Here is a 13,672-nt window from a genome sequence, read left to right as displayed (position 1 = left end):
TTAATGTAAGAGAGTACAGAAAGGTCAGGGATATGGTTTCAGATTCCGACTGTAACTAATCTTTAAGAAGATATCACTGGGACTTCCCTGGCAGTCCAGTGGTTAGGACTCTGCTCTTCCAATGCAGTGGGTACGGGATCAATCCCTGGTCAGGGAACAAAGGTCCCACATGCGTGAGGTGTGACCAAAAAGATAAAAATTAAAAAACTGAGGGACCGAAATAAAAATTGAGATAAAAGCAGAAATCAGTGAATCAGAAGACAAAAATAAAATAAAACTTAAAAAATGGAAGAAACTACCACTCATCCAGCTTTGGTATATCAAAGACTGTCCATGAATATCTGAAAAGATAATTAAAGTTATCCTCCTTTTACCAGCTACGTATCTGTGCCTCTACAAAAACAGAGTATTATGACAGACTGGATGCAGAAAGCAGATATGATATTTCTTCTTCTATTACACCAGACATTAAAGAGATTTGCAAAAATGTAAAAACAGTGCCACTCTTCTCACTAAACTTTTTTGTTATGGAAAATATCCTTATTTTTCATAAAAATATGTGGTGCCAAAGAAGGAACTCTGGAAGTTCTTCCTGCATGCCCTAGAAAAGTTGATGGAGTACTGTGGTAATGGGTGCCTTAAAGATTTGGTAGAATGCATGCTGTTTTGAGAGGTAACTATAAACTTTAACTTTTTAACTATATACTTTCTATGGTAGTTGATTTGTCTCAGTCTCTCTTTTCTTGGGTCAGTTTTGGCAATTTAAATGTTCTAGAACAGTGATTCTCAAACTTTTTGGTCTTAGGAACTCTTTATATGCTTAAATCCCAAGAGCTTTTGTTTATGTGGTTTATATCTACAGATATTGGCCATGAAAAGTGAAAGTGAAAGTCGCTCAGGCGTGTCCAACTCTTTTCGACCCCATGAACTATACGGAATTCTCCCAGCCAGAATACTGGAGTGGGTAGCCTTTCCCTTCTGCAGGGAATCTTCCCAACCTAGGGATCAAACCCAGGTCTCCTGCATTGCAGGCAGATTCTTTATCAACTGAGCTATCAGGGAAGCCAATATTTGTTATAATAGAGACTAAAAATTGGGAAATTTTAAAACATTTACTTATTTAAAAATGGTAACAGATTTTAAAATATAGCAATGAATAAATCTGTGTATTCACAATGTTATCTGTCACTGAACAGAAAAGCTGCCACACAGTGGGCAGATGAAAATAGCATACTGTTTCAATCTCACTTCCTGTGGGTGGGAATCCAGGCAGGCTCAGGCTCAGGGTCCCTTGTGAAGGCTGCACGCAAGCTGTAGGCTCCTGCAGGGAGAATATGACTCCCGATACCCAGGGTTACTGGCAGCATCTCAGTGCTCCGGGGCTGTCGCACTGGGAGCCTCAGTCCCTTGCTGGCCACAGGACGCCTTCATTCCCTGCACACGCACCTCTCCATCCAGTGTTCCCTGTGGGGAGAGCTGCTCTACCAAAGTTAGCGACTGGGGGCCAGCAGGCCAGGGATCAGCACCTTAGTTAATCTATTCGTGGAGGGTGACAGCCCAGCACTTTCCCTGAAGAGGAGGGCATGATCACAAGGATAGGAACTGCAAGTGGGAGGGCCAGCATGGGGGTCTTATCAGAGGGCGTCCCCTTACAGGAGCGATGGGGCAGAATTTACCCGTGGTGAGAGCCAGGGGCTCCAATCTTCTCACAAAGGAAGGCAAACTGTAGAAATCTTTTCTGAAAATCGTGGGGACTTCTCTGGTGGTCCAGTGACAGAGACTCTGCGGGCCCAATGGAGGGGGGCCGAGATTAGATCCCTGGTCAAGGAACTAGATTCCACATTCTGCAACCAAGACCTGGCAAAGCCAAAGAAAAAAGTGTATGAATTCTATATAACATGAAACGCACAAGCCCGGGAAAAAGTAACTGATAAGAGAAACACATCCCTGGACCCCTGCAGGACGTCGGAATCACAAGGTGTGGCTGTGGCTATCCTCTGCAGGTTACCTGTGAAAGCTAGAAAACGGCGCTGAGTAATTCTTCAGGTTGAAACAAGGGACACTAGCATCTCTAGGCCTGCAGGCCTAGGAACAGGAGGATTAAAGGGAGGGGCATACTGAGGCTCAGGGGGCTTGGCATTCAGCCCCACCCCTACAGAGAATTCCCTGAGTTCAGCAGTTCAATATGATTGAAAATTACCAACCCTGAAGCAGGCTGCATATGAATCGTTGTCAGTGAAAAGACTTTCCTGTGTCCTTGGTTCTTTTCTACTGCTCACTTTGGGAACCAATGTTAATGAGCAAATAGAGTTAACTGACTGTGGCTGTCTATGGAATTTCAAACTAAAAATTGAAAGAGTTTTTTATTTATTTATTTATTTTTTGGGGAAAGAGGTTTTTTTTTTAATGAGGATTCTTGGATAAAGAAGATGTGGTACATCATATAATGGAGTATCACTCGACCATGAAAAGGGATGAAACAATGCCATTTGCAGCAACGTGGATGGACCTAGAGATTGTCATATTGAGTGAAGTAAGTCAGACAGAGACACTTACCATATATTATTTCTTATATGTGTAATCTTAAAAAAGGTACAAATGAATCTATTTACAAAACAGAAGTAGACTCACAGATGTAGAAAACAAAGTAGGTGGGAGGGATGAATTAGGAGATTCTGACATAGACACACTACTATATGTAAACTACAGAACTAATAAGGACCTCCTGTACAGGACAGAGAACTCTACCCAATAATCTGTAATGACCTACAAAGGAAAAGGATCTAAGAGAGTAGATATATGTAAATGTATAATTTATTCACTTTGCTATATAGTGGAAACTAACATTGTAAATCAACTCTACTGCAACACAAAAATTTTTTTAATGTAGATTCTACCTTAAAATGGATCTCTACAAGGAGATCAAGCCAGTCAATTTTCCTAAAGGAAATCAGTCCTGAATATTCAATGGAAGGATTGATGCTAAAACTGAAGCTGCAATACCAGGCCACCTGATATGAAGAACTGGCTGACTGGAAAAGACCCTCATGCTGGGAAAGATTGAAGGCAGGAGGAGAAGGAGACCACAAAGGATGAGATGGTTGGATGGCATCACCAAGGATCACCAGCTCAATGGACATGAGTTTGAGCAAGCTCCAGGAGTTGGTGAAGGACAGGGAAGCCTGTCGTGCTGCAGTTCATGGGGTCGCAAAGGGTTGGTCACAACTGAGTGACTGAACTGAACTGATCTTAAAATGGACACATATTAGTAGCTCAGTGAAATTTCTGACCTCAACTAGAGTGAAATCTATAAAGCACTTCTATGTCACTTTCTTTAACATAAGAGGATTTTAACCTCTCAGACACTCTAATGCTACTAGTGATGAAGATTAGACTAACGTACACTGAGAAACAGGGCTTCCCAGGTGCCTGCTAATGCAGGTTACACATAACAACACCGGTTTGATCCCTGGGTCAGGAAGGTCTGCTGGAGGAGAGCAAGGCAACCCATTCCAGTATTCTTGCCTGGGAAATCCCATGGACAGAGGAGCCTGGTGGGCTACAGTCCACGCGGTCACACAGAGTTGAACACGACTGAAGCTATTTGGCACACATGCACAGAGAGAAATAGCGCAGGATAGTGGCGAAGATGCAGCCTCTGAGTTCAAGCTAGACAGCGTGGGTTCAGACAATGGCTTTCCCTGTGACCTTGGGCAGGTCACCTAAGCTCAGCTTTCTCATATATATAGAATATGAATCCAAGGTTGACGTGAGGATCAAACAAATGGATGTTCACACAGGTAGTCCATTTCCAGCAGTGTCGGCTACTATCATGTAGGTGACGGTGCACATTAGGTGCTCTGATCCTCACCTGCAATCCCAGTAAAGCGGGAGCCTCCTTTCCACACAACATAGGTGGACACAAGACCAAGTTTTTATTCTTTCTCTGTCTGGTTTCTATTCTGAAGTTTCAGAGTGAGGAGTTTTCACCGAAATTTTATTTAGATCAAAAATTAAATAAAATAGTATCTAAGCAGAGTCATCCACATTCGACAATTTATTTTTATTATTTTCTTTCCACATGTACACTCCGGTACCATGAACTGAGTCATTTTGAGTCATTGTTAATTTCCTTTTGTAAGTAGTTTGATGACACTGTCATTGCAGTGAAAGACCAGCAGATGGCTGTCCACAAAAACACACAAATACCTGCAGTAAAAGGCTTTACAAGATAGTTTCTAAAGAACTGCAAAAATTAGTGCAAGAAAGCTATGGATGTCAGTATTGAAAACACAGACTTTGTAACGGTCTTAAGAGTACTTTTTAACAGACTTGATTGCCAAGGGAGAAGGGGCGTGGGGAGGGATGGACTGGGAGTTTGGGATTAGCAAACTATGATATGTAGATGAATAAACAACAAGGTACCATTACATAGCACAGCGAATTACACTCAATATCCTGTGATAAACCATAATGGAAAAGAATATGAAAAAGAATATATATGTATACAACTGAATCACTTTGCTATACAGCAGAAATTAACACCACATTCTAAATCTACTAGACTCCAATAAAAATTTTTTAAAGAATATCTTTACATTTGAGACAAAAATTTAATTCTATTCTTCACACAAAAGTCTTTGTCACACTGCCAGAAGTCCCTATTGGGGTATAACCTTCCCAGGGGAAATTTACTTAATGCCAAAGTATTTAAAATATGTGTTTGTTTTTTTTTTATGAAGCCATCAAAAAATAAATATACCTAGTCATTGATCTAAGATATTAAGCCTGAGCTAAAGAATCTGTCTATAGCAGTGGTTCTCATTTTGGGGTGGTTTTGTCCCATGGGGGGACATTTCACGATATCTAGGGACATGTTTGTCACAACTGGAGGGGAGGGGCTGGGACAGGCATCCAGTGGGCAGAGGCCAGGATAACCCTAGACATCCTACAACACACACGACAGCCCCCCGCAACAGAGACTCATGTGGCCCCAAATGTCAACTGTGCTGAGACTGACACACCCTGGACTAGAAGAAGCATGTGCCTCGCGTACTGCTTTTGTAAGAGTGAAGCAGTGAAAACATGTCCAAAACAGAGGACTGGCTGAAAAAATGACGAATGACTCATCCATACAAGACAGTTGTTAAAAGGAAAGTTGCAGAAGTATAATTATTGTGACAAAATATTCTGTGGATAAAGCTTACTGAACTGTATATGCAGTACGAGCCCACATTTTAAAGGGCTACATACACAGCTGAGGGTGTAAATAGGTGGTTTATCTCTGAACGTAGCATTCTGTATTTTATTCTTCATTGTGCTTATCATTAATCTTTACTTTTTCTCCAATGAACATCTTACTAATATTAGAATATTTCAATTTTAATACAAATTTGGGTACCACAGCAGTTGATAACTTTCGAGAGAAAAATATAACAAAATGTTTGAAACTAAACCTTATAAACTTCAAAACACTGAGTTTTTTCATTGCATTCATCAAATATTTCAACTAGCTATTTCCTTAGTACCAGTCACATCAAATAATTTTCCCCATAAATGCTGGGCCATATTTTGCCTTTTCCTATACTGAAATTCTTTTTCTATAGTCAGGAAGTCTAAGAATAGATGTACCACAATCACAAATGTACTTCTCAAGCATTCCACCACTGAATTTCTGGCCGTCTTTCGAGCACTTGTTGTTCGTTCAATCTTCCTGTCGTGTCCAACTCTTCACGACCCCATGGACTGCAGCACGCCAGGCTTCCCTGTCCTTCACCATCTCCTGGCATTTGCTCAAACTCATGTCCCTTTTGAGCACTAGTAAAACCTGAATGCAGCTGTAAGCTTTCTCTGCAGATGCATACTCAGTACTAATGCAGTTGTGGTTGATCACTACGAGGGGAGTTTAGGCAATTGTATTTTTGTCTATTTATGGCTGTTAGCCATGCCCAGGTGGTGCTAGTGGTAAAGAACCCACCTGCCAATGCAGGAGACACCGGTGACTTTGGTTCAATCCCTGGATTGGGAAGATCCCCTGGAGAAGAAAATGGCAAGCCTAGAGAATTCCAGTGTTCTTGCCTGGAGAATCCCATGGACAGAGGAACTTGGTGGGCTACAGCTCCCAGGGTCACAAAGAGTCAGACACAATTGAGTGACTGAGCATGAGCCACGCCAAGACATGAAAGCCCAGAGTTATGAAACCTCATTTAGGTTACAACTAGTAAACCAACAAAGCAGCTTTTTGGATTTTCTGCTGCAAATTCTATTAATAAAGTATTTACAGCCAATGGATGACATTTTAAAATAACTGAACTGAAAAATGTCCAAATTTTAACACTTAAATTACTTGTTAAATGGAAGCAAAATCTAGAACATAGTCTAGATAGCCAGGTATCAGCTGTGCCCCATTATCCGGGAAAAAGTCAATGAGATTATTCAATCTGTTTCAAGTATAATTTCCCTTCAAGGAACAGAAGAGAAAGGCTCAAGAAAGGCCCCAAACTGGAAGGATCAGATTTGAGTCACAGCAAATCACTCTTATGCGCTCAGGTTCACCTGCAAAATAACAGGAGGTTATTGACCCTCACTTCTGCCCTGTATCTAAACCCAGCTCACCCATTTCGTCCTGCGTAACCACTCCGTCACCTGTAAGCACGCATGTCCTCCTGGCCACCAGGTCAGCTGACCACTCTCGGGGTGTCCACTGTTCTCTGTCCCATATCTATGAACAGACAGACGCTCAGTATTGGGGAGGTCCTCAGGGATCTCGGCCAACCTCACTTTATCCCGACAGAGGAGATAACACGCTTTTGAATTGAATCAGGTGGAGGGTCTGGGTGTCCAGGCGGGGGCCTCGGATGCACGACACGCCCCCAGATAAGCAGGCAGCGCGGGGAGCGTTTGCCCTTAGGTCCGGAGGGAAGAACTTTGCTCAGGTACTTTCTAGAAACAGACTGCAGATGCTTCTGCCGGCCTGGGAAGCCAGAGGATGAAATACCATGAAAGGATGTTCCAGGCTATGAAAAATAACCACTAATTTTAAAAAAATAACATGACCAGTGATTTCCCCCGATATCCATGTGAGTTGTGCTCAGGAAAGATACCACTTCACAGAGCACGAGTGATTCGGTTTCTACGGGCAGTGGACTTTGCAGGGTAGAAGCCGCAAGCATGGAGGCCGGTGGTCAGCCCACCAAGCGGGGGAGTTTGTGGGGTTTTAGTTCAGGTCTTGGAAGATGATGCTGTGAAAGTGCTGCACTCAATATGCCAGCAAATTTGGAAAACTCAGCAGTGGCCACAGGACTGGAAAAGGTCAGTTTTCATTCCAATCCCAAAGAATGCTCAAACTACCGCACAATTGCACTCACTCATCTCATACGCCAATAAAGTAATGCTCAAAGTTCTCCAAGCCAGGCTTCAGCAATATGTGAACTGTGAACTTCCAGATGTTCAAGCTGGTTTTAGAAAAGGCGGAGGAACCAGGGATCAAATTGCCAACATCCTCTGGATCATAGAAAAAGCTACAGAGTTCCAGAAAAACGTCTATTTCTGCTTTATTGACTATGCCAAAGCCTTTGACTGTGTGGATCACAATAAACTGTGGAAAATTCTGAAAGAGATGGGAATACCAGACCCCTTGACCTGCCTCTTGAGAAACCTATATGCAGGTCAGGAAGCAACAGTTAGAACTGGACATGGAATATCATACTGGTTCCAAATAGGAAAAGGAGTATGTCAAGGCTGTATATTGTCACCCTGCTTATTTAACTTATATCCAGAGAACATCATGAGAAATGCTGGGCTGGAAGAAGCATAAGCTGGAATCAAGATTGCCGGGAGAAATATAAATAACCTCAGATATGCAGATGACACCACCACCCTTATGGCAGAAAGTGAAGAGGAACTAAAAAGCCTCTTGATAAAAGTGAAAGAGGAGAGTGGAAAAGTTGGCTTAAAGCTCAACATTCAGAAAACTAAGATCATGGCATCCAGTCCCATCATTTCATGGGAAATAGATGGGGAAACAGTGGAAACAGTGTCAGACTTTATTTTTGGGGGCTCCAAACTCATTGCAGATGGTGACTGCAGCCATGAAATTAACACTCTTACTCCTTGGAAGGAAAGTTATGACCAACCTAGACAGCATATTAAAAAGCAGAGAGATTACTTTGCCAACAAAGGTCCGTCTAGTCAAGGCTATGGTTTTTCCTGTGGTCATGTATGTATGTGAGAGTTGGACTGTGAAGAAAGCTGAGCGCTGAAGAATTGATGCTTTTGAACTGTGGTGTTGGAGAAGACCTTTGAGAGTCTTGGACTGCAAGGAGATCCAACCAGTCCATTCTAAAGGAGATCAGTCCTGGGTGTTTATTGGAAGGACTGATGCTAAAGCTGAATCTCCAGTACTTTGGCCACCTCATGCGAAGAGTTGACTCATTGGAAAAGACTCGGATGCTGGGAGGGACTGGGGGCAGGAGGAGAAGGGGACGACAGAGGATGAGATGGCTGGATGGCATCACCGACTAGATGGACATGAGTTTGGGTGAACTACGGGAGTTGGTGATGGACAGGGAGGCCTGGCGTGCTGCAATTCGTGGGGTCGCAGAGTCGGAAACGACTGAGCAACTGAACTGAACTGAACTGTAGTGTCCCCATCACCTCCGCCGGGTGCCCCGGAGGACGGCGCCGCCAGCACTCCACCTCCCGGCGCTCAGACTCCGCCTGGCCGACAGGGGGCGCGCGCAGCCACGCCTAGCCTGTCCCTTCGCGGGAACCCCATCCCCGGCTCACGCAGACGCCTTAGAGCCCGCCGGACGATTCCTCTTCCGGGGCAGCGCGGAGAGGCGTGCGGGACCCGGATGCAAACGCGAGCGCGGCTATATAAGCGCCCCCCAGGCCTCACGGCTTCCTCTTTGAGGAAGACGCGGTCGCCGTTGCAGCGGCTCTCTCTGCCGCCCGCTCCTGCTCCTGACTCACCGCTGTTCGCTCTCGCCGAGGAACAAGTCGGTCAGGAAGCCACGCCGCAGCCATGGTGAGTCGGGGGCTTCCGGGTCGCGTCCTGGAGGTAGATTGGGCGAGAGGGAGGGAACGGGACTCGTTTGTCCAGGGAATGGGCTTATGAGATGCCGCCAGGAACTGTGAAGGCTCCGAGCGCGCTGGTCCCAGGATTTGACAAGCTTCTCCAGGGTTTTTTATTCTCACTTGTGTGGTAACAGGCCTTTAAAGACACCGGCAAGACTCCCGTGGAGCCAGAGGTGGCCATTCACCGGATTAGGATCACCCTCACCAGCCGCAATGTGAAGTCTCTGGAGAAGGGTCAGTGCGGCGAATGCAGGGGTCTTGGGGCTTGTTCTGAGCGAGGTCGGCTCTCGGGGGTCAGCGTCCTCTTTCAAAAGACAGTTAAGAGTGGTGTGCCGTGTTGGCGGTGAGGAGAGAATTGCTGTGTTGACTTAACGGTGATCGTCTTATACGCTATTCTGAGCCCGCGGCGGTTCGACTTTGAGACGGCTCTTGTGCGTTAAAGGAACCAACTGAAGGATGCTTTTACTTCCCTGCAGTGTGTGCTGACCTGATCAGAGGCGCGAAGGAAAAGAATCTCAAAGTGAAAGGACCAGTTCGGATGCCTACCAAGGTGAGAGAGAGTGTCCTGGGCAGGAGGTGGAAGATGGTAGCTGGAGAGAAGATGGAGAAATTGGAAAACATAAACTAAGTGAAATAGGAGCACTGAATATGAAATAGAAAAAGTGAAGCAAACTAGGTAAAAGGATCTGTTACAGTCCAGTTGCTTTTAAACATGGCTGCTCGTTAGAAACATCTGGAGCTTTGGTGAAAAGCAATACCTGGGCATTTGTATTTTTCAAAAAATTCCAAGATAATTCTGATGTGCATTTGGATATCAGAATGCATTTTTGCCATTTAGGGTGGGGGATTTGGCTGCTAAAAGACTTTCATGTACTTACGCTAACAGTGCACACCCAGAGTCAAATGTTGGTAAAATCTGGTTCGTGTTAAATATGTAATTTCTGGAGGTAAAACGGTCGAAGGCTTTTGCTGCTGGTGTTTGGTATGTGCAGGCTGAGGCCCTGGGAAGTTTTCAAATGGAATCTGTAATGATTCTGTAAGTGTCCTAGGGAAGCACAACAGACCATAAATGCTTGGTTTCCATTTTTTCTTGTTGCAGACTCTGAGAATAACTACGAGGAAAACTCCTTGTGGTGAAGGTTCTAAGACTTGGGATCGATTCCAAATGAGGATCCACAAGCGACTCATTGACCTGCACAGCCCTTCTGAAATTGTCAAGCAGATCACTTCCATCAGTATTGAGCCGGGAGTCGAGGTGGAAGTCACCATTGCCGATGCCTAAAATCAACCTTTTTAATAAATCGATAATCAGTTGTTAAATCTTATTGACTTTTATTCATAAAACTGACAAGTCTTGGGAGTAGAGTTGTGTTATGGAATTGATTCCACTTTTCAAGTAGAATAATTAGATGGATAGCCTGTGGTGGTTGACCCTGTTTCCATTGTAAGCTAGTTTACACATGACAGCATTTGAAAATGGAATTGTGTTAACTGCCGCATGAGATCTTGCTGTTGATGAATATTGGGGTTTTTGAACATGTGTGTGGGTTTAACTTTGGAACTGTCAGTGGTTTCTGGGATGATTCTAATGTGACCAGCTGTGGTTAGAAACCTAGCATGATAAAAGGCAAGGAACTCAGAACCTAGATCTTAATATCTGACCCTGATCCTGCCATTTGTCATAACTCCTTTTAAACTTGGCAAATTTCAGTAAGTTGTGGAAACTTTTATAGATACTGGTGCCTTAATTATATTTTAGATGAGAAAATACAATAAAATATAAAACAATCCTAGTACTTAGATTTAGGTTATACCTATAGATGTTTTATATATATTCCTTGGAATCACTTTTCACTTAAGCATTTATATGTTTAGGGCTGAAAAGTACATCTTAGGTCAAATTCCATTTATCCAAACCGCGATTACTGGATAACAGTGCCTAGCTCCAAGACCCTGCTTATACATTGTATTCCCATTGCGTAGACATAGAAATTGGTTTTTGCGTTTTAATTTGCCCAGTGTTCTGAGCTTTTTAATAATAGCACAGCTGAAATTTTAGTGTGTCCATGGGTTGAGGATCCATCTTGATGTCCCATTGAAGGGTTGTAGTCTTTGCTGTTTTTAACTGGGTGGCTATCTAAATATGTATGTCTATTCTACAGAAGTATAAGACAGGTATATAAGCATTTTACAAATGATAAAATTTGCCACTCTTAGGATTGCAGTAATGAAATTCCTGCCTTTCCTCCCAGGAACCCAGCCCACTTTGGATTACCTTGTCTAGTGGCTTCAGTTAGCAGGTATGAACTGTTCAGGTTTCTATATCCAATTACGTGTCAGATGCCAGAACCTCACTGTAAGTTGACAAGCCCCTCACACCTGGTTTTCAACCCATGTCCAACACATGCCACACAGTCGTTCTGATATTGTAATTCTCATCCCTAAACACTTCTGCAACATCCAAGTCCTTTTGATTCTGTTTTTTTCCTCCTAGTAGGTCTCCAAAACACCAGATGTTGAAAAGGGATTTTTAGTGGAGCAGAACCTGGAAAGGTGTTAATGCTAAGGTTTAGCAAAGATGCTATGCTAAGGTAACCTATGTTAACCCATTTATAACAACATTGTACCAGATCAACTTCTAATTAGCTTGGGAAAACAAGAAAATTTCACTGCATAAGAAGAGTCTTATAGTTCTGTTCCTGAGGCCAGCAGTGATTAAACCTTCCCTAGAGGAGCTGGTGTTCTCAGTTCAACTGAAGAAGTTGGTAGGAAGTCAGCCTGGCAGTGAGCTACTGACTTGCCCTCCAGCCCAATTTTCAGCATTCTCTGCACTAGGAAGTTCTAAAACTACAGTGGCAGTTAACATGATTAATGGCTAGAGTAGGTTGTTAAGCAAAATTTGCCTTCCTAAATCAAAAAATATGCTTGCATACAGTTCTGAAATTTAACCAACACATGCCAGAGTGACTGATGGTTCAGCAATTGTCATGACACAAGGATAATTGCATTTAAACCATAAGCAATTCATAGGGCCTGAAATACAGCTAAAACCTGGCACTTAAAATTCAGGAACTGCTATTATCTTCAATTCCTTTGTTAAATCACTAAGTTTTGTGGACTGCAACACACCAGGCTTCCCTATCCTGACTAACTGTAGCTAATGTAGTACAGGGGAGATAGCAGTGCACTAACTCACTTTTTAGTCTTAAGTTCCACAGCTGGTTGGTTAGGGGACCTTAAACATGCTTGTTCGAGCTCTTTGGTCATTAATTGTCATCTGCAAGAGAGGAAAGGCTACCCACTCCAGTGTTCTGGCCTGGAGAATTTCGTGGACAGTATAGTTCATGGGGTCACAGTTGGACACGACTGAATGACTTTAAGTGTAAACTATTCCAGGTAAGATTTCTTTCCCTCTTCCCCAAAGGAAACATTAACGTTTTCCCCCTAAAAATAGAGAAATTCTGAGACCTTCAGAAATTCACTTAACATGAATGAACTAAAGTGTAATAAGCATCTGCCCACTACCTCAGAGGACTTTAAAAGGACAAATGAGAAAATACACATAAAAATGCATTTGTTGTTAGGTTACTCTGTCATGTCTATCTCTGTGACCCCATGGACTACAGCAGGCCAGGCTTCCCTGTCCATCACCAACTCCCAGAGCTTGCTCAAATTCATGTCTATTAAGTCAGTGGTGCCATCCAACCATCTCATCTGTCTTTCCCTTCTGCCTTCAATCTTTCCCAGCATCAGGGTCTTTTCCATTGAGTCAGTTCTTCACATCAGGTGGCCAAATTATTGGAGCTTCAGCATCAGTCCTTCCAGTGAATATTCAGGACTGATTTCCTTTAGGATGGGCTGGTTTGATCTTGCTGTCCAAGGGACTCTCAAGTCTTCAACAACACAGTTCAAAAGCATCAGTTCTTCGACGCTCAGCCTTCTTTATGGTCCACCTCGCGCACTTAAGACGGTAAAGCGTCTGTCTACAATGTGGGAGACCCGAGTTCGATCCCTGGGTTGGGAAGATCCCCTGGAGAAAGATATGGCAGTCCACTCCAGGACTATTGCCTGGAAAATCCCATGGACAGAGGAGCCTGGTAGACTACAGTCCATGGGGTCGCAAAGAGTTGGACATGACTGAGCGACTTCACTTCACTTAGCACATCTGTACAGGACTACTGGAAAAACCTTAGCTTTGACTATACGGACCTTTGTTGGCAAAGTTATGTCTCTACATTCTAATACACTCTTAAACATTCAAAAATAGCTACTTAAAAGTAAAATCCCTACTGGGCCTTCAAATATTAGTAACAAAATAATGGTACTTTACATAGCGGTATCGATATCAATGAGTGGGTTGTAGGCCAGCTTGTATGGATTAGGGAGGCAGAGTGTTAGTCCCTCAGTCATGTCCAGCTCTTTGGGATATCATGGGCTGCAGCCTGCCAGGCTCTTCTGTTCATGGAATTCTCCAGGTAAGAATACTAGGGTAGCCATTCCCTTTCTCCAGGGGATCTTTCCCACCCAGGGATCAAACTTGGGTCTCCCACATTGTAAGCAGATTATTTACCATTTGAGCCACAAATTAAGCCCA

General features: G+C 43.5%; 1 protein-coding gene and 1 non-coding gene across 2 annotated transcripts; both read left to right on the top strand.

Moving 5' to 3' along the window:
* The first annotated feature begins 8,824 nt into the window (after positions 1 to 8,824).
* On the top strand, positions 8,825 to 10,398 carry RPS20 (ribosomal protein S20). Its single transcript, XM_040261252.1, has 4 exons — positions 8,825 to 9,028; positions 9,213 to 9,312; positions 9,555 to 9,628; positions 10,178 to 10,398. The coding sequence occupies exons 1-4, from the start codon at positions 9,026 to 9,028 to the stop codon at positions 10,358 to 10,360; spliced, it is 360 nt and encodes a 119-aa protein (XP_040117186.1). The 5' UTR covers positions 8,825 to 9,025; the 3' UTR covers positions 10,361 to 10,398.
* LOC120879134 lies at positions 9,417 to 9,484 on the top strand. The gene has a single exon (XR_005724706.1). It is a non-coding gene; the product is annotated as a small nucleolar RNA U54 (small nucleolar RNA).
* Positions 10,399 to 13,672: the final 3,274 nt, after the last annotated feature.

The sequence above is a fragment of the Oryx dammah genome, unplaced genomic scaffold (assembly GCF_014754425.2).
Source record: "Oryx dammah isolate SB20612 unplaced genomic scaffold, SCBI_Odam_1.1 HiC_scaffold_19, whole genome shotgun sequence".
NCBI classification, from domain to species: domain Eukaryota; kingdom Metazoa; phylum Chordata; class Mammalia; order Artiodactyla; family Bovidae; genus Oryx; species Oryx dammah.
Note: the sequence above shows the minus strand (reverse complement) of the source record. Positions and strands in the feature narration are given on the sequence as shown.